Raw genomic sequence first — 22264 nt, 5'->3', positions numbered from 1 at the left:
GTTCTGGTCATACACCCTATCCATCTATTGCAAGTAAGCAGGTCTATGGTCTAAGGAGCAAGAGTGCCTAAAGATGTAATATCTGAGGTCCTGAGTGGACCTGTCTCTCTACTCTGCTCTGCAGAAGACAAGGTACAACTGATGGATACTACCAGCTGCTCTGGTACCGATTGTTTATGAAAGGACCACACCTAGCCCTTTGTTTGATGTGTCTATTTGCCAGATCAGTGACTTATGGAAGACTGGATTTATGAGCACCAGATCTAAGGTGCTCAGCTGCGCTTTTTGGAGCCCAACACACCATCCCATAGCATTTGACAACACACATATGCAGCTTCTGGCTAGTTCTCCCATACAACTGCTATTAACTGGAGAGGGTTAGGGCTAGCACATGCTTCCCCTGAGACACCACCACTTTTTGAACTGCTGCTCATACTTTGTTACAGAGAATCTAAACACACTCAGAGGAAAGCATGAGCTCCCACCCAACCACAATTGGTTGGTGTTATTCTGATAGATAGGGAAGGGAGTAATGCCATCTTTCCCACCCACAGAGCACAGCCCGTTTTGCTTTCTTGGACTCCTGGCCATAGGTGGTATCATTGTGATTCAATCTCCAGACGTGTGCCACTCTGGAGCCATTGCTACCCTTCTTGAGTGCCAGTGTGCATTTCTTGTGGTCGCTGGCCATGGTGTTAAACTTGCATATTGCTGAACCCCAGGGGTAAGCAGTAACCAGCATTGCAGTCTCCTCACCTTAGCCTTAGTCTCACAGCGAGCAAGGATGAGCTGCCCTGACTCTGTGAAAGAGTGGTGTGGTGTAGGCTTAACCCACTTAGAAAAATTATACAGTGTCAAGAACCACCTGGGTTATGTCCTACACCCTGGCCATCCATTGCAGATAAGGTAAATGATTGGCTAGTGAGGTAATACCTGAGGTCCTTCACAGCAAAATGCAAGGCCCTTTACTGATGACTGACGTATACCACCAAGTGCTGTTTAACCATTATTTTTTGTGAAAGGACCACTTTCTACTGCATTTTGATGTGTCCATCTGCAAGATCAGTTACTGATGGAACACCAGGTAAATGAGAAGTCAGTTCTTCTTAAGTAACGACATCAATGTCCGATTGTTGAAAAACGTGAAAATCTTAAATACTTTTTGATCTAAAGGCTTGAAATGTGTTTCTAAGACAAAATTAAGTTGATGCCTATATACATGGATAATATAGGTGCTATTGCAGAATGTTTATAAATGGAGTTGAGAAAGTGTGAGTGCATGTATGCCAGGAAGGAGGGTGACAAACCACAGGATTTGAAAGGTGTAGGATACATATGATGAAAGCTCAAAATTCTCAGTCATAGCCAGTAAGTCAAGAAAGATGGAGCATGTAATCTATTTGCATTATCCCACTTTCTATAGCCACAGGATGCTATTTGTTTCAAATCAAGACAACCAGAGCCCATTCCGATGTGCTATTATTTGTGTGGTCATGCTTAATTTGCTGTAGGCATGTGTATGATTCAGCGATGCATTGAGGGTGTCTTATAATAGCTGTCACTATGATGCTGTTACGTTTGACAAGCATGACAAGCAGTGTCTTTGATACGCCATATTAGTCCAATAATTGTCAGCACTCTGAAATTAGATATATAGATCTGGGGTAGGATTCCTTTGGAACTGTCATATATTGAAATACTGTTTTATCTGTTTATTCATATAAATAGAATGCCTCAATTGTCAATTATTGGCACTTGAATTCCAGCTGTGCTGTGCACCTGGGGATTTTCAGAACACATTTGGCTTAGTTACATGACGGGTGCTTGTCCGATTGTCCTTAGTATTGCCAAGTGCTCACCATTGACCTCAGGATTGACTATGATGCGTATCAATATGGGTCAAACGGGTCAAAAACTTTCTTACATTATTGGTGCTGTCATGGGATAAGGCAATTACAACCATCAATTGCTGTCACTAATCCTGCCAATCCCAAATCATATAACTAACAAACTAGCTTCCAGTCCTTCCTTCCTCCCAGCTTTCCAGCTTTAGGGCCAAGCACCTAAGGTTCATAGGGTATTCTTGTTATTATTTATTTGATTTCTTTCTTCTGTCTCTTTTTTATTATTTGTTTGTTAATTTCTTCCTTACATTCTCTTGATAGTTTATTTCTTGCACTGACACCTTTCAGGTTTAAGAGCTGTAATCTTTAGTATTTATATTTCTGTGCTATTAATAAATTAGTCTTGAGGTGACAATGTTCTGGTATCATTTCTTTCCCATGCTGTGCTTGTCTGTGTGGGGTAAATTTAATTCTAAATGCTCAACAGTTATAATATAATATATTCATTATACATAAAAGCACACCGAATTTGGGATTTAACCTAAATATGGTTCTCAGGCAAGTTCAATATATTAACCCATAGCTTGCTATATTATTATGGTGGCATTGTTCCTGGTTTATCCTAACCAGCTGTATTGGTTAACATACTAACTCCCCCAAAAAGTAGTTAGTTGAATTAACATTTCCAGTGTTCACATGAGCTAGGAACTGTAGGTGTATATTTCCACACTGTAAGTAAGAAGTTAAACTTTCTACTAGGGAACAGAACATTTTCTATTGGTCTATGTGTCTATATGTCTAACTGTGCTAGCATGTGTACATACTATATAATTGGTCATTTTCCTATTTGCCAACAATTAAATTTTTTAGGTATTAAATGACATGTAATACTTTAAGTTAATCTACACCTTCATCATATTTATCATATAACCTGTCTTTAGTGGCTTGAGTGCCAAAGAAATAAAAAGAAAGAGAGAGACATTACATCTCACATACAGTATGTGTTTATTAAATTTTCTTGAGTAGTGTATGTGAGAACATCTTTTAATTATGATTTGGCATGAGCTTTTTATAAGTATAGAAAAGAAAACAAATCTTTACTGTGAAAGAAAAACCAAGAATAAAATGTAGCCTAGTTGAAATGAAATAATTTCTTTGCTATATGAATTAGAAAGCCATGCGGGGCTGTCTGCTTCACCAGCAGTCCTCTGAAGTTTTCATTTTAATGCCGTATGTTTGCACAGACTACACTCTTGAGCATACTTAATGGAAGAATAATCATAGCTGAAATGTGGGTGTTAATATCCATCTGATGGAGCTGGGGAGTGTTTAATGTAAATTTGTACCTTATTAACTCAAAATTATTTAATGCTGTGTTTTGTGTGTGTGTGTGTGTGTGTGTGTGTGTGTGTGTGTGTGTGTGTGTGTGTGTGTGTGTGTGTGTGCGCGTGTGAAAACTCACTATGTGTAGGAGAAGGAAAAGCTGTATGTGGAACTGAAACACATATTAGCTCGTCAGCCCGGTCCAGAGGCAGCCGAACAACTTCTGATCTACCAACAAACGCTGAAGAAAAAGACCAGACAGCTCAAGGTTCTACTGAGTCTCTCTTTCTTGCACTCACTCACTCACTCACTCTCTCGCAACTCCATGATTTACTCTTTCACTTTTGAAGGGACAGCCAATCCACTCTGAGCTGCACTCCCACTCGCTCCCCCGCCCCAATATGCCATGCCACAGAGAGGGCTTTTATAAGATCATAAATCATTTTCCCACTTTTTTTCCCGCTCTGATCTCACCCCTCACTCTCTCCATCATGGGTATGAATAATTAGATACCCTTCTGCCTAATTAAGAGCTCTTGAGCCTGGTCACAAATAGCTAGCACTAACATCATCTGGGATTTTCAGTCTCGCCTGTAGCTTTTTGTGCACATTAGATGGACTAATTCCTTCATCATTAAAATAAAAAAAAAAAAACCTGCATAAAGGATGCAACAACGATCAATTTGGCAAAATGACACTTGGACAGGACTGTCTTTGGAGAATGTAGGTTCTGAAGGCCAGATAATATCAAAAGTTATATGAGAAACCGATAATAGAACTAAAGGGTTGATGGCCCCTTATGGAAAATGTGTAACTGATATTATAAGATACTAAGAGGAGTAAAATAATTTTCTTACAAAAATGTTACATGTAGACTCTGGACACTGGGCAAAGAAATCTTTGAGGAGATATAAGAGTCCTGCAGCACAACACAGGTACATAAGTATTGTTATCTACTGCTTTCACTCCAGTTGTGCTCATGAAAAAAAGCCCAATTTCTCCTCATCTCGACTGTAGTTAAAGACACTCGGGTTTGAAGGTCAGGAAACATTGTTTCACTGAACGATTTCTATGCACAGTTTGATGCACAGAACAACATGCCAGTCGGGAAGACCACCCCAGTTCCCACTGACCAAGTACTTTGTCTGCAGTAGACATCAGGGAAACTCTGCCCAGAGTTAACCCTGCCCAGGTGCTCTGGGAATGTGCTGATTAGCTTGTAAATGCCCTCACAATCATCCTCAACATTTCCCTGAGTCTAGCAGTTGTCCTTGTGTTCTTCATGATGACCACCATCATCCCTGTGCCAAAGAAATCATCTGTGTCCTGCCTGAATGACTACCAGCCCGTTGCACTAACACTTATTATAAAGTGCTTCCAGTGGCTAGTCATGAAACACATAAAAAGCAGTTTTTCCACCACACTAGACCCATTTTGGTACACTTACCATCCCAATTGTTCACCAGAGGATGTCATATCTGCTACCATTCACTTTTCTCTGATTCATCTTGACAAAAAGGAAAAATACAATATCGTCCCTTTCTCCCTACCTAAGACATTCACCTCTACAATGTTCAGGCAGTTATTATCTGGTATTTACAGACTGCAACTTTCTGATGTGTGAAATCTATAGCTACATGGCCAAAGAATCTGAGAAAATGCTTAAAATATGTGAGCATGTAACTTATGTACATAATTTACAAAGTTAGCATAAAGCTAGTATACACAATTCAAGGGCTCAATGTACCTGAAAATCAACAGAATGCAAAAGCTAGTGCAACACTGCATTATACAAAGTTCAAATGTAATGCCTTTTTTTTTTTTTTTTACATTTCATGGCTTTTGGCAGACACACTTATCCAGAGTGATTTACATTTATATATCTGAGTGTTAAAGGCCTTACTCAAGGGCCCAACAGAGGCAGCTTGGTAGTGCTGTGATTTGAACTCATGACCTTCTGATCAGTAGCCCAATGTCTTAAACACTGAGCTACCACTGCCCATGTTGTATGTGGTGATTGGATGTTATAACAGGTGACATTTTAACAAGAAGATAACATTGAAAAAAATGTGATAGGACTATAGTATCTCTAGAATTACTGTAAATTTAGTTTCATATAACAATATTGCTTTCACCCTCATAATTTAGCAGCATATAAAATAGCACCTGATCCAGCACATCATATTATTTTGCATTGTATTATTTTTAATCCACACATTTAAGTTCAAGTCTATAAATATATATGCTATGTAGTTGATCTAAGGTTTGATAATTATTATATTATTATTACAGCAGCATAGTAGAGATATGGTTGCAGTTAAAGTACACTGATGCAGAGTGTAACTCCAGAGCAACCAAATGAAAGTGATCTGTTGATATACTATGTGATGGTGCCAGAATGTTGTTATTCATCATATAGAAGGTAAATAAGTTGTATGTGAACATGTTTTATATGAAACTGCTTGGAAATTGGAGAATATCTTTTAGTTTTTCACATCGGCATTGTGTGCACCTTACTTGGAACTTTACTATTCTGAACACAGACACCATCAATCCCCAAAGGCAAACTTGCTTCAAGTTTAATTTGCTGATAATTCATTACCAAGCATAATGACTTGGAAACCACAGGCTTTAACTGACAAACCTTGAACTAAACAACAATCTCTCAGGATTGTGAGCTGGTGCTTATATGCTTATATGAAAAATAGCCTCTTATTCTTTTTATTTTGCTAAAGTACATTCCACCCCCTTTCTAAATCAACATTAAATAGTATCTCCCTTGAGTTTTTAAGTAATGAGTGTTTAAATCTTACTGTTTTTATGTTAACCCCCCCATTTTTCTTAAATCAGCATCTCTACATGTATGGCAGCCATTCATTTCCGGTGTCTGTTGAATTCCAACACAAGCACACCTCATTCTATTGAATTAGGTACTGATTAGGTGATCACCTGAACCAAATCTTATTTAATAAGGAATATTATAAACATCACTGCTGTGGACATCTTGCAGTAGGACCAGCTGGATGGCTAGTAGTACCTCAAAAGTAATTGGAATAAAAAAATAACTACTGACCATGCCAAAAGAGATGAAAAGGAAAGTTTTGAGTGAGGAAAATAAGGCTTCAATTCTGATTTTACTGGCAGAGGGATACAGTGACTGTCAGGTTGCTTCTATCCTTAAAATTTCAAAGATGGCGGTTTATAAGAACAGGTTTAAGCAGCAGACATTGGGGACAATGGCTATTTTAGGCTTCACATGTCTCAACTTTATAGCACAGCTCATGGATCAGCTTTCCTCCTGGGTTATGTAGTTGGTCAAACTGATTCTGGATCAGCAAATTTGTTCAGAGAATGAGCCCAGGAGTCCCATTCAGTCCCATTCAGAAGTGCTGCTGCAGGCTCAGCTTTACGCTTTGCAGCAAGACTTTTATGGCCATGGCTAAATCTGATCTTACATCAGCACTCCTGCTCTGAGCTCCATTATGTGCCTATTTATTTACCAGCTGAATGCTGAGGCTCCTAAATAAACCAGTTAAATGGGACTCGCTGAATTAGTTAGACTTTTTTTACCCCTTTAATCGGCAGAAGTGGCTCTTAGCATTACAGAAACCTATTCAATTCTACAGATGCCTGACAGGCCCCCTCGTCTAGGCAGCACATTTGGGACCTTTTCTGCTTTCTTCATCCTCTTTTTGACTCAATCTTTAAACATTGTTCTGTACACACACACTCACACACACACACACACACACACACACACACACACACACACAAAAATAATGAAATTATATTAATTATTTTTTGTCTCTAAGTAGGCAATAATTAAGTTTTAGTGCTGAGTCAATTGGATATCCAATGCAAACTAGTAAAAAGAACAGTCATGTTAAGGCCAACTTATGATGAGTAAAACATTACCAGTAATAGTAATAATAGTACCATGATTTCTGAATTACAATATTGCTTGTTTGAAGAGAAAAGTAAATGACGATGCCTTGGTTAATCGACTTCTTTTGTTTTCAGGCAGTTACAGCTGAACTCAACATGTTCGAGTCTCATGCACAGCAGTACAAGAACGAGATAGAGCAACTAACCAGTGAGCTACATGACATGAAGAAGAAGTATTTAATGCAGAAACGCAAGGAGCAGGCATGCAGGTGAGAGTGTAAGACTAAAGAAAATGGCATTGAAGGTATTAACCAATTATTATTCCTTTTTAATGTGTGTTCATGGTCATAATACATGTGTAAGTTTTACTATAACTGATCTTCAGTTTCACCAGCAAACACTAGTGGCAATTCCTGACATCAAAATAAAATTCAGGCTAAGACAAAGGTAAGTAATGGATTTTTTAAAAAAAATCTGAACTGCACTGGGATTAAACTCCTTCTCCTGAAGAAATGAAAAGCTGAAATGTTGTTTTGTGCTGTTATTTGCTATAATTTAATATAAAATGAGATGCAATTATACATGGAACTACACTGCCAGATGATCTTCCTTTACACAGAAAAATGAATGACATATCAGTTGTATATTCACACCGCTCACAAAATGGCAACAGTAGACCTTTTACAGTCTAATTAAATTATCAACGAACAAGTTGGTTTTTAGTGGTCGAGTGTAAAAGTTAACCTGCAAGTTAACTTAAAAACTTAAAAGTTAACCCTTTTGGTTAGTGGGGATTCAATGAGGTACAGTTTAATTTCTTATATCACCGTTGCATTGCTTTATTTACTTATGGTGGCCGATCATCTAGGTCCGATTCCTTTCCTTACAATCACACAAGAACACACAAACACATAAATATTGCCCATAAATATTAACATAAATATTATAAGGTCTAATTAGTAAATTAGTTAATTAGTAATTAAAAAATAAATTTAATTAATAAAATGGAAGAAAAAAAAGAGAGCCTGCTGCTACATTTGAGCTTTTATGGGGCTGAAAATGTCTGGATTAATTTATTTGAATCATTTCAAATTATTATATAATTGTTCATATATGATTATTTGTGTAGAACCTAATATTATTCATATTGTTTTCTGTCAAGTTTAAAAAGTAAGCTGTTCTGGGTGAGACAAGGGCTTGATGGTAGTTATTGATACCTTCCCTCTAAGCTATTTGGAAGACCTCAGTCTTATTTTTCCACAATCATCACTCACGCTGTCGAGATTTTTTTCAGGACGTGCAGTTGTTCGCTGTACCAAAGGATCAGGCTTTTAATGATAGGTTTTCCTCACATGAGGTGGTGCTACACCGTTCAAGGTACATCTAAGAGTTCCCTTAATCAATCAGTCAAGTTAACTGCACCTATGACTGCTATAGTTGTGAGTGTAAATTTCTTATTTTAGCAGGATATTGCAGATAAAAAATAGTTAGAGCTAAAAAATGATAAAGGTCAGTGCCTCAGTTAGCTACCTAATGCTAAAACAAAAACAAAGTACACAAGCATGTTAAACACACACCTAATCTACTCAGAGTCATTGCCAGATAAATTTAGAATGTGTGATAGCCAAAACATGGGCGCATATCTATGTTCCCCAGATTTAGATGGTACATAATGAACACATGGTGATTTAAAGCTGGAATCAGGCTTCAGCATAAGTGAGAGCTGGGACATCTTCATATTTAACATTTTGTTCCTTTTCTGACCATTTACTGTGTTTTATAGGCTACAGTATGGGATTTCTTCAGTTTAGTGTATACATTTAACTGTTGTTCAAGCATGGAGTTGCACTGTATGAATGTATGAAGACTAACAGCTACTAGAGCAGCACAAATGAGAGTTCAGCATGTGCAATCTAGTTAATTTTCCAAGTTCATAATGTTCATAAATTACAAGTGTGGATGAAGGAAGTGATTTTAAACTAATGTATGTTGTTATTCATTTATAAGTGCCTTTGGTGTTTAAAGTTAAAGGTAATAAAGTTAATAGGGCCCTAGGAAAATGAGTCCTGACTGCATAAAACCCTTGGAAAAGCTTACTTAATGTGTGTTAACAGAATATCGAACTGGAGAACATAGGGCCCTGGGAACATAGGAATGACCCTGATAAACAGCATCAGTTGCTGATGTAAACCAGTAAAGCTTATTAGACTAAGACTGTATAGACCTTTACTCAAATACAAGTGCAAATAATTAATGGAAGCTATACTGGGGGGGGGGGCTCATTGAGTTCACTTAATTTAAATACTTACATTGATTCCACGTGATTAAATTGAGCTACACTAACACAATATTTGCGTACAACATGGTTTGAGCATGTATTTTTAATATACATGCTCAGAAATGAAATCAAACTCTCAAAAATCAATCCTCTCACTTAACAAGAGGATTAAACGCAGATTGCTAGTGTGCTGTAATAGCCACACTAACACTGCGCTATTCTTTTGCACCGTTTTAATCAAGTTAATTTAATACTATATGTATTTATTCCCGGCAGTGCCAACAGCCTCACAAGATTTCATTATATAATTGGTTTATGTTAATACTAAATGAATTGATCATGCTTATGCCAATTCCATCTAGTAATTAGAAATGTGTTTTAAATTAAGTGTAGTATAAGCAGTGAAATCATGTTTTGATGAGAAAATTTATATTTTTATGTTAACTATATGTAATTTTTTATCTTAAATCTGACCAACTTCATATTTTTTGCAGTGTAGTGAGTAATCAAATAAAACAAGAAAAAGAACAAGAAATTTACTTTAACGTACCACACAAAACATAACGCACCACCAGCCGAGTTGTCTCTCATGGCTGACGTAACAGTAGTAATAAAAGCATGTCTTTGAATTAGTAAGAATCTGTGATACATTCCAAAATTTTTTACTTGTATAAAGTCTTTGCAAGTTCGCAGTCGTGAGGTCATGTTGTCCTAGAGCATTGTTAATTGACTGTCTTCTCTGTACCTATGGCTCTCTGATTATCACATACTGCTCCTAAATGAAAAGCTGGCACACCCACACTAATGACCACAGATTGCTTGGCTCTGATTAGCCAGTCTGTACCATCTGGTGTAGTAGTATGACGGTGCTGTTTCCTGTTGCCTGGTTGGAGGTCCCACTGTTGGTCTATTGGACGGATTTCAGACGTGGCGACCAACCAATATGATGCATGTGTGCATCCTGACTGGTCTGTGTATCATATGAAAATTAATTTACAGGTAGACATTAGCATCCAAAAGTTTCTACTAGTAATAATCTTAATTTTAGAGTTTAGGAAACACAAATATTTTTAATTGGTGTTTTTTATTTCTATTTTTTTTTAAATTAATAAGCATCTTTAATATACCTTTAATATAAAGGTACAAGGGGTGGATACTTCAGGGTACAACCCTAACATTACAGAATAGCAGAATTTAGTACAGTACCCTTTTTCTAAGAGTGTATCATCAGTTAGCAATTCAGTGTAGACCTATATGAAGTAATGAAATACACCATACTAGGATACCCCAATAAGCTTTACCACTTCATTAATCAATATCTGTTCATGCTACATTCTATTTTCTGCCTGCAACTTTTGCAAGAAATGTGCTTTAGGCAGCAGTTTGCATTGAACCGGAACAATAATTGCATACATTTGCAGGAGAATACGCTTGTGTGAAAGTCAGTTATTCAGTGAGAGATGTTTTGGAGTTTGACCCTGAATTGTCCTGGGTAGTTCTAGCTTTACTGATGTTTTGCTGCTGGAAATTTGCTGAGCACATGAACGGCATCTAAGCCTAGCTGACGAGCAGCCGATTGATTGCTTTTTCTCTTGCAGGCACGAGTAATGGCTCAGTGTTACACAAATCCCTATCAGCAGCTTCTAAACATATGGCTTGATTATAAAGAGAGGCTGGTGTTAACAAAAAGTGGGTTGAATGAGACATAAAGCCATTTTATAGATTAAGATGTTAAAAGAAATGGTGTACAAAGTGTGTTCAGGACAATGGCTGTAGCTCAGCTTATAGATTGGATTGCTACATAGTAGGGATGTAAGCGAATATGAATACATTACTAGGATTGAACAGATAATGTGTTCTAACTGAATATAAATACAGATATGAATAGAAGATGCACTTAGTCTTATGTTCCTGTCTTCATGCCAAATAGCTTCAGAATAGGTATGTGCAGAACTAAAACAAAGAAACGTTGCATGAGCACAACAGGATTTTACTTTCATTTGGAGATTGAAAGGTGTGAGTTTGAAGCTTATGGACAGGGTTGCCAGGTTTCCCACTTCAACGGCTTCAGCTAAAAAACCACATTAAATGTTCAGGCATAGGAAAATGTAGATAGTGGTGCACACAGAGTTCTGATTTATCTGAAGTATCTGCAATAAGCAACACTTGTGCAACAAACTGCATTTTCTAGTTGTTTCAGCTCAAAAACTCAAGACCTCACCCACTTCTGAAAACAAATAAGAACATTATGAGCGCTAAACAAATTCAGATAGTAGCCTTGTGCAACACATCCCGATTACATTTACAGAAACACATAGATATAAATGAAAATAGACAAAACAAACTTTCGTCAGAATACTTTGTTCTTGATTTTTTCCAGTTATTCATTCTCATTAATAATCATACAGTTGGCAAGTAAATAATTCAATGTACCACATATTTCATCTATTGTCCTCTGAGTATTAAGAATAAACACATCATTAGGAATACATAACAGAATTTATAAACAAACAAACAAAAAAAATTGGGAACGTTAGCTCACTCACTAGCAAACACAGCTAATGTTATTATTTACACACACTGGTTAGCATAACATTAGCTCACTTACTATCAAACATGGCTAATTTTAGTATTTACACAGTGCTTAGAATAACATTAGCTCGCTTGCTAGCAAACACAGCTAATTTTAGTATTTACACACAGCAGTTAGCATAATTCTAGCTCGTGTTGGCTAATTTTATTATCTACACACAGCAGTTAGTGTAACATTAGCTTGCTTACTAGCAAACAGGAAATCTTTAAAGAATGTAGGTTAAATGAAGTGTCACTAACCTTTGTGTATTATGCAAAAGCAGTGGGATGTGTGGTTTCAGAGAAAATAGTATTAATTGCCACATACAACATTACTTACAGTACTAATGTACTGACGATAATACCATTTAAAATATACAGTGGCAGTGGTGCTATTTTGAAGCTTTAGGATCACGATACTACCATACAGATGTGGCCATTAAAAATGCATGAGAAAGAGAACGTGATCCTGCCGTATGCCTCGGTACACTGCGGTATGTCACTCAGTCAGTCAGCGCTGGTGAGACATTTCTGAAGGGGTAGTGAACATGATATTACATTACATCGGACAATTAAACAAATTACCTCATCTTGATTGACAATATGTTATTTAAAAGCCAAATTCCATAAAAGTAAAAGCTAAGGCACTGATATTTGACCACTGTTTTGTTATAGAAATATTATGATGACAGTAATTTTATAATTTCATAATTTCTACAGCAACTGAACCTAGCTGGTACGTTATGCCCCTGGCCTCAAGAGATGTGCTAACGACCTATAGTATGCTATAGGCTGTACACTTTAGAGCTTTAGTAAGCGCAGCCGCCTCCCATACCTGTCGATGTTGGTTTGAGCCCTGCTCAGAACGGCTTCAAAAATAAATTTGTAGCATTATGAGATTGAGGTCAAACTATTTTGAGAATAAACTCATAGCATTATGAAAGCAACGTATCATTTTGAGAATAACACATTAATGGTAGAAAAACGGCATGATTATCACAACGATAGAAAGCCGAGCCAGTAGCTTAATCAATGCAAGAAATGGATGTCAAGGATTTAGTTAAATATGACTTCAGGATTGGGTTCAGCAACAAAGAAATTCTTTGTGTTTTTGAAGAGGATGAATCCTGCTACGTTTTTGCCAGTTATTTATTGACACATGGATATCCCTTTCTTCCCCACTATTATTACCTCTCAGGGATAAATGACTCCCCACCCCCTCCTGTATGATATCAAACTGAAGAAAAAAACAATAGCAGGCTGGGCGATTTAAAGCACCAAAGCCACAGAGTGAAAGAATTACTAGTGCTTACAAAAAATACATTCAAGCATTATTTTATATTGCATTTTTAAATTGCAACGCATTCTTGTCTATACTTAATACAACATAACGAAACATCACTTTTTTGTAGACAAAAATATAATCGTGCCAGCATATTTCTGTCATTAAAAAACTAAAGTTTTAATTAAAATAAACAAATAAACAGATACTGGTACTGAATAATAAAAAAAACAGCCCACAATTTTATATTTCTCCATAGTTTTCAATTTGACTATGTCATTTGCAATGCTTCGTGGGATTGTAGTTCATTCCCACCTTGAGGACATGGTCTTACGTACACAGTCTTGTAGGCGTAGCTAAACCCTTTTTACTTGTCTTCAGCCCCCCTGTTTTCCATCTCATCCCCTCAAAAAATCTGCCTATGTTAACTTGAATTAATTTTAAAAAATACATTTTTGTTGGGGTTGTAAATGGCACAGTTACAGTCGGGTTGGACTGAAGTCTGGTACAAACAAGATCCATCCAGCAAGTTTCACTGTCACATAGCTCAACATGATAATGCGGTTCATCATCCCCTTGAAAAAATTATTGACCAGCAAGTTTGAATCTCGTGACAATGGAAAATTTTATATAGGCCAGGCTTTTTTTTTCCGTCTGAATTAGCGTAATCAGACCACCTATTTTTGATCTTTACAATGATACCAACATCATGTAGAGGGACAGTTTACATGTAATGGATAGCGAAATATTGCATCAAATTTCGTTTGGGTACAGGCTTTTCTGAATTGACAAATCTGCGGCCAATCGTTCACATCTGGAGTTAGAGTGAGTGCAGTAAGTAATCACAAGTTAACACAGAATCCATTAAACCATTACACCTGTTTTGTCCCCACCAGTAAATAGCATCTGGCAGGGATGTGTCTAATAGAAAGGAAGCATCTCCAGTTATCTAGCAGAGTTTTTCATGTGATAACAGCGGCAAAGCGCACTTGGTATGATTTAAAAAATAACATATTCCAGCGCCTGATCACCACTTTGTATTTAAATACAAAACAAATGGTAACAAATGGCACTGATGTAGATTTGGTTTTATTGTGATGAAAATATATACATAAGGGGGAGAATTCAAACCCACAACCTGGCATTGTAATCATATCTTCTACCATATCTATTTTTTGGTTATTTCATAGCTTTGTTTAGCTAGTATTCGATGATAAAGAATTAACAAGTTGACTGGTAGTTTATTTAAAAAAAAAAAAAAAAAAAAAAAAAAAAAAAAAAAACTATTTAACTTTATCTTTATTAAAGAAACTTTTTTCTTTTGAATAATGCAGAAAATGTTTGTAAAATAAACGTGAAATTAGCAGAAATGAACAACAAAATTTTACGCTTCCAATAAAAACAGATGATATTTATGATAATTAATTACAGCCACGTAAGAGAGGGAGCACTCCTTATGTGAGTTTCAGGTCCAAACGTTGGAGCACTTGAGTCCATGCGCAACCTGGTGAGTATTCTGTGAAGTGTAACAAATGTATTTAAGTCTAATAAACTGGTCTGACTAGTCCTGTGGAATTCTGTGTGATAGGCCTCCTGATCCTGCATGAAAAAATGCTAATTTTTTAAGGCCACATCTGTAGTAGTGGTATATCATACAACCCTACTACATGCACAACAACAAGCCTCAATCACCTGAAGCACTGCTAAGTCAGTGCATGTTATGTGCATTTGCATGCTAGCCATTGTTTACTCTTGCATTTATTTATTGCTCATTTTGTTCTTTATATATAATTTTTTATGCTCAATTCACCAGAAATCTTTGTCAATTTGGAACTCCCCACATTAGAATGAGATAAAGGAATTAACATGTGTAATTTAAAATCTGTCTCCAAGTCCATCTTAAGAGGCATTAAAAGGCAATTTGCTGCTCTTCTTCCTACTAGTGGGATTTCTAGAATCCGAGCCACCAGTGTCTTATCAGGATGTCGGCCCATCGATGCTGGAGGACAAGGAAAATCCTGCTTGCGTAGACGTTTTGTGCATGTAATTAGCATATGTTATCCGGCAAACAGCTAAATTTGTAATCACATGGCGGAAAATCTTTGTGAGCTCGAAGCAGCAATTAAGGCAAAGTTAATCGATAATGACAGGTTTCAGATTTTAAACCAGTTGTAAAAGCAGGCATAAATAATACAGGGTCTAGCTGTGTAATTATCATAGGCTGAGGGACAACAGGTTAACAACGTATGTGTGTGCATGTACATACTGTATATGTGTGTGTGTCTTTAGGAAAAAACGTGAAAAGGCTTCTGTCTTACTATCCTTGTCAGGACCTTCCACTGAATGTAAAAGTTAATTTTTCCCCCGTAATTTAATTAAAAAAGTGGAACTTTCGTATATTCTAGATTCATTACAGATAAAGTTAAATATTTCAAGCCTTGTTTTGTTTTAATTTTGATGATTGTGGCTTACAGCTCATGGAAATTAAAAATCTAATATCTCAAAATATTAGAATAAAGAATTTATAATACAGAAATGTTGACCTGAGAAGCTCTAATCAGCTAATTAACTCAAAACACCTGTAAAGGTTTCCTGAGCCTTTAATCTCTCAGTCTGGTTCAGTACATACAACCACAATCAATTTTCAGATGCAAGTAAATTTTGCATTATATTTGGAAATCAAAGTCCCAGAGTCTGGAGGAAGAGTGGAGAGGCACAGAATTCAAGTTGCTTGAAGTCCAGTATGAAGTTTCCACAGTCAGTGATGATTTGGGGTGCCATGTCATCTGCTGGTATTGGTCCACTGTGTTGGTCCCAGCGTCTACCAGGAGATTTTAGAGCACTTCATTCATCTGCTGACGAGTTTTATGAAGATGCTGATTTCCTTTTCCAGCAGGACTTGGTACCTTCCCACAGTGCCAAAACTACTAGTAACTGGTTTGCTGACCATGGTATTATTGTGCTTAATTGGCCAACCAACTCGCCTGACCTGAACACCATAGAGAATCTATGAGAGACACCAGACCCAACAATAGAGATGAGCTGAAGGCCGCTATCAAAGCAACCTGAGCTTCCAGAACACCTCAGCAGTGCCACAGGCTGATTGCCTCCATGCCACGCCACATTGATACAGTAATTCGTGCAAAAGGATTAAAGCCCCGACCAAGAATTGAGTGCATAAATTAACATTTTTCAGAAAGTCGACATTTCTGTATTATAAATTCTTTATTCTAATATTTTGAGATACTGGATTTTTTATTTCCATGAGCTGTAATCTGTAATAATCAAGATTAAAACCAAAAAAGGTTTGACATATTTCAGTGTATGTTTATTGAATCTAGAATATATGAAAGTTCCACTTTTTGAACACTGCGGTGTTTAATATAAAATGCTACCCTGCCTTAGATTACTTTCTTCCTCAGTCACTTGATGATTTCGCCTCCGTCTAATGGTGACTGAGGTCATGTTGGGAATAAAAGTTAGCGTTGATATAAACAGTAAACTGAAGAAAGTTATTGTCGTTGAATCTGGGTGTCTGCTAATGCTAGCGTGCAATTGGTATCATGCGCCATTGATTAGGAAGCAGCTTATACTTCCTTTTAGTAAAAAACCCGCTAGTGTTCTATTTGCGATGATATTATCTTTCTAAAATTCACACACTAGACGGTATAGTATATAGTGCATAGTGTAAGTGTGTGGTACCTCATTTGGGACACAACTTTAATATTTACTCTCCTAAGCGTGTTTTCGGAACAGAAGTAATGTAACGAGTAAACGTGCGATAATGAGATTCGTTGACAGTGATTTTCATAATCGATTATTATCTATTTTATCGATTAGTTGTTGCAGCTCTACTTAGTTCTAAGATTAAATTAACATAGTCAATTAATATTCAATGATTTTTTTTTACATGTATTCAATTTTTACATATATAAAAAATAATATAGTCATGTTTAAGCCAAATGATTTGGCAACTGTAGGCTTCATTTCTCAATCTTTTAGTAAAGTTTTTCCAGGCCAAACCGAATTTAAAAAGTCTGGCCAGATTTACATTTCTGTAAATTTTCTAAATTTGTTTCATATGTTAAGTCATGTTTCATATGTTAATTTACACAAATTCCACTCTTGTTTGTGTACATTTTTCTGAACTAACAGGATTTTCATGAATATCACATTTCTTGTGTAAATGCACCTTCAAAGAATTTACAGTTGTGTTAATTATTATACACATACGTTGTCCTATGACATAAACTCAGACACATTTGAATGTGTATGTGTGTGTGTGAACTCACTTACACTTAGATGTACACACATACAGTATAAACCCACTTAACAAGGTAGTAGATAGTGTGCTCCACTTCCGTCCGTTTCATTAAGCTTTCTGAGAGTTATTGTCCTGACTCCATAATTTCCCCAAGCATGTACCTACGTTCTGTGGCTATTTCTCTCCAGACTGGAGTGTGTGAAGCGTAAACAGGTGAGTGGCATTTAAAAGTGCAAGAAGGCCGGAAACAGAAATGAAGTGCATGCTCTACTTTGTTCTCCTAATGGCAGTCTCTGGTGATCAAAGTGCTTGGCATAACATAATTTCCCTCAAAGTTAATGAGCACATGCTTTCCTCAGCTGCCAAATGAAATTCTGCTAATTAATTTCAGATTAAAAATAGTAGCCCTGCTTTATTCCTCTATCCAGTAACGGTACAGTGCAGTGGCTTAAACAGCAGTGTGTGTGTGTGTGTTTGTGTGTGTGTGTGTGTGTGTGTGTGTGTGTGTGTGTGTGTGTGTGTGTGTGTGTGTGTGCGTGTGTGCCTGTGTGCATGCCTGTGTGCCTGCATGTGTGTACATTTGTGTGCGTGTGTGTGTGTCTGCATTTCTTTCTGTCTTTTTTTGCTTACTTTTCAGGTGGGTCTGTTTTTCTGGTTTCTCTCATTCAACTTTTTGCTTTTCTGATTTGTCTCTGTTTTTTTCTGCTTTCTTTTTATCTTCTTTCTTTCTGGCTTTTCTGTTTATTCTGGTTTCTTTTTATTATCTTTCATCATTTTTTTCTTTTTTGCTTTTCTAGTTTGTTAGTTTTTTTCTAGTTACTTTTTAATCTTTCTTTCTTGCTTTTCTGGTTTGTCTGTTTTTGGGGGGGTTTCCTTTTATTTTCCTTTCTTTCATTTTTTCTTTCTTCTTTCCTTGCTCCCTCCTTCCCTCCCTGTGCTCTTGTGATCTGTGGGAACATGCTTCCAAGATTTGCTGATTTACAGGGTAAAGAATTATCTAAATAAACTTGGTTCAGGTTCAGGTGGACTTTACTCATTCACTGCTTCTCAATGGTGAGAATGTAGCACTGTACTGGGTCAGTGATTGGAGTTGCTTTGGCTCGCTGACGGTCTGTATTTGCTGTTTAGGTTGTGAGAGTACTCTAATTCATTCTACCTTTTAGTTTAACAGCGCCAGTGTTCCACATAGGCATTCTGACTCTGCATGATGAGCTGAGTGAAGATTATACTGGGTTGTAAAGCAGCATAAATGAGCCACAGACCCTGAGAAGTAAGATTATTTTTGGATACACTTCTGGGGTTAGCAGCATCATGTGTGTGGAGCACTTTTTGTTATTGTATTTTGGCTGGGAATCTTCGGTTTTTGATAGAGCCTGGTACTGATGTTACATATTCTAAATTCAGTTTTATTATCATCATACAATACAAGCACTATTCATTTGGGTATGTGACATTTGACATTTCCCTAAGCCTTCCAAAGGGAACTCAGGAGTAATGGCAATATTCTAAAGTATTCACGATAAAAAATATAATGCTGATGAACATCATGGTAATAATAATAATAATAACAATAATAATCATCATCATCATCATCATCATCATTATCATCATCATCATCATAATAACAACAACAATAACAACAACAACCACAATAATAATACCTTTTATTTTTAGGCGCCTTTCAAGGCACTTAAGGATACCTTACAGCATAAAAACTAATAAAATACAAAACAATTCAAAAACACAAACATACAATACAAATCAAACATACAGATCAAGCAACACGATCAGTAAAAGCAATTCTAAACAGATAAGTTTTAATCTGAGATTTAAACTGGGAAATAGAATCCAACTGGTAGATATACAATGGTAGAGAGTTCCATCATTTTGGCCCTGCACAACTAAAATCATGCTATATCATAGGCCTAGTTTAAAGGTTCCTTTAGTAACCTGTTTCAGATGCCATATCATGTGTTCTGGCATAAATACGAACGTCGAATGAACATCAGCCGTTACCAGCTCTTATTTTTATTGATGACTGCAATAATATGGGCTCAAAATAGTCCTCTCCAATCTCCAGACAGCTGTCTGTCAATCTGAAGTCCCACTTATGCACCATTCTATTAGTTCGAAGTAGAGTGTTTTTAACAGAGCCTGATCTGGCCCATTACGCTTCTGATATGGACCATAACTCAGTAATTGGGGTTTGCTATTTTCCCATTTCTCTTCAGGAACCCATGAGGCACATTATCTTGTTTTGTGGATCAGAAAATATTCATGTCTGGAGAAATAAAATTAGCATGAAAATGAACAATTACCATATTGGGAAGCGATCATCATATGGAAGGAAAATTGTCCCTTTCGAGGTAAGCTAGTAGTTTTCTTAAGTGTGAATCTTGGACTTTTTCCTGAGACTCATTTGTTAAAAGCATTTACCCACTCCTTTCCCATCTTTCAAATCCTGAAATGGAGTTAATCAGCTCTAAGCACTTTCTCAATCGATTGCCTGGAAAAGGTAGAGGCATGAGCCTGTGGCTAATCACACATCTGTATAGATTTAACTTTTTTCTCCTTACCCCATACTTCCCTTTATCTTCCTCAGTCATGAAGGTTGTTTGGAATGGCTTGAGCTGGAATAACTCAATCCAGTGAATCAATGCACAATTAAGAACATTTAAACAGTTCTCTTTGACATTGGAGTGCCTTGGAACAAGTTATTTACAGATTGGAACCACTGAAGCAGTGTTAAGCTCTTATAAAGCAGACAGATGAAATTCTATAAGTATATTACACCTATCAGCCATAACATTAAAACCTCCTGCCTAATATTGTGTAGGTCCCCCTTGTGCTTCCAAAACAGCTCTGACCCATTGAGGCATGCACTCAACAAGGCCTCTGAAGGTGTGCTGTGGTATCTGGCACCAAGACATTAGCAGAAGATCTTTTAAGTCCTGTAAGTTGTGAGGTGGGGTCTCCATGGATCAGAATTGTCTGTCCAGTGCATCCCACAAATCCTTGATTGGATTGAGATCTGGGGAATTTGCAGGTCAAGTCAACACCTTGAACTCCTTGTCATGTCCTCAAACCATCCCTGAACAATGCATCATCCTGCTGAAATAGGCCACTGACATTATGGAATACTATTGCCATGAAGCGATGTACTTGGTCTGCAACAATGTTTAGGTAGGTGGTACATGTCAAAGTAACTTCCACATGAATGCCAGGACCCAAGGTTTCCCAGAGCATCATACTTCCTCCACCAGCTTGCCTTCCATAGTGCATCCATAGTGCATCCTGGTGCCATCTCTTCCATAGCAAAGTACATACATCCGGCCATCCACATGATGTAAAAAAAAACATGATTCATCAAATCAGGCCACCTGGTGCCCATTGTAAGTGCTATCGCCGGTGGACAGGGGTCAGCATTGCTACTCTGACACTGGGTACTCAGCCCCATATGCAGCAAGCTGTGATGCTCTTTGTATTTTGACACCTTTCTATCATGTGCTACAGTAGCTCTTCTGTGGGATCAGACCAGATGGGTTAGCCGTTGTCCATCCATCCATCCATCCATCCATCCATCCTCAACCGCTTATCCATTATTGGGTCACGGGGGCAGCAGCTCCTGCAGGGGACCCCAAACTTCCCTTTCCCGAGCCACATTAACCAGCTCTGACTGGGGGATCCCAAGGCGTTCCCAGGCCAGTGTGGAGATATAATCTCTCCACCTGGTCCTGGGTCTTCCCCGAGTTCTCCTCCCAACTGGATATGCCTGGAACATCTCCCTAGGGAGGCGCCCAAGGGGCATCCTTACCAGGTGCCCGAACCACCTCAAATGGCTCCTTCAATGTAAAGGAGCAGTGGCTCTACTCTGAGTTCCTCTCGGATAACCGAGCTTCTCTAAGGGAGAGGCCAGCCACCCTCATGAGAAAATCCATTTCGGCCGCTTGTAGGCACAATCTAGTTCTTTCAGTCACTACCCAGCTTTGCCTTCCGGCTCAGCTATCTTTTCATCACAACGGTGTGGTAAAGCGATTGCAATACCGCTCTCGCTGCTCCGATTCTCCAGCCAATCTCCCGCTCCAATGTCCCCTCACTCATGAACAAGACCCCGAGGTACGTGAACTCCTTCACTTGGGTTAAGTACTCATTCCCCACCCGGAGTAGGCACTCCATCGGTTTCCTGCTGAGAACCATGGCCTCAGATTTAGAGGTGCTAATCCTCATCCCAGCCTCTTCATCCTTGTGAGAGTAAAGAGCTGGTCCGTTGTCCACGACCAGGATGGAATCCGCATTGTTCCTCTTCAATCCGAGGTTCGACTATTGGCTGAACCCTCCGTTCCAGCACCCTGGAGTAGACTTTACCAGGGAGGCTGAGAAGTGTGATACCCCTATTGTTGGCGCACACTCTCTGGTCCCCCTTTTTGAACAGGGGAACCACCACCCCGGTCTGCCACTCCTTGGGCACTGTCCCCGACTTCCACGCAATGTTAAAGAGGCGTGTCATCCAAGACATCCCCTCCACACCCAGAGCTTTCAGCATTTCTGGACGATTCTCATCAATCCCAGGGGCGTTGCCACTGTGTAGTTGTTTGACTACCTCAGTGACCTCCACCAGGGAAATTGACGATGATGACCCATCATCCTCCACCTCTGCCTCTACCATAGAGGGCGTGTTAGTTGGATTCAGGAGTTCCTCAAAGTGTTCCTTCCACCGTGCAATTACTTCCTCAGTTGGGGTTAGCTTTGATGGTTCCCCAAATCCCCCTCCTGAGGTGGCGGATGGTTTTCTAGAAACACCTTGGTGCCGACCGAAAG

At 38.0% G+C, this 22264-nt stretch overlaps 1 protein-coding gene across 3 annotated transcripts in view; it reads left to right on the top strand.

The window, feature by feature from the left end:
- cfap58 (cilia and flagella associated protein 58) overlaps positions 1 to 22264 on the top strand; it is a 134263-nt gene that overhangs the window by 94930 nt on the left and 17069 nt on the right. For 2 of the 3 annotated variants that reach the window (XM_017456834.3, XM_017456835.3), the window contains exons 16-17: positions 3316 to 3435; positions 7187 to 7320. In XM_017456834.3, the coding sequence (XP_017312323.1) occupies positions 3316 to 3435; positions 7187 to 7320 (254 nt within the window). Of the gene's footprint in view, positions 1 to 3315; positions 3436 to 7186; positions 7321 to 7436; positions 7499 to 22264 lie in introns of all 3 variants that reach the window. The other variant, XM_053676090.1, reaches the window with a different exon arrangement.

Source organism: Ictalurus punctatus, chromosome 26 (assembly GCF_001660625.3).
Source record: "Ictalurus punctatus breed USDA103 chromosome 26, Coco_2.0, whole genome shotgun sequence".
Classification (NCBI taxonomy): domain Eukaryota; kingdom Metazoa; phylum Chordata; class Actinopteri; order Siluriformes; family Ictaluridae; genus Ictalurus; species Ictalurus punctatus.
Note: the sequence above shows the minus strand (reverse complement) of the source record. Positions and strands in the feature narration are given on the sequence as shown.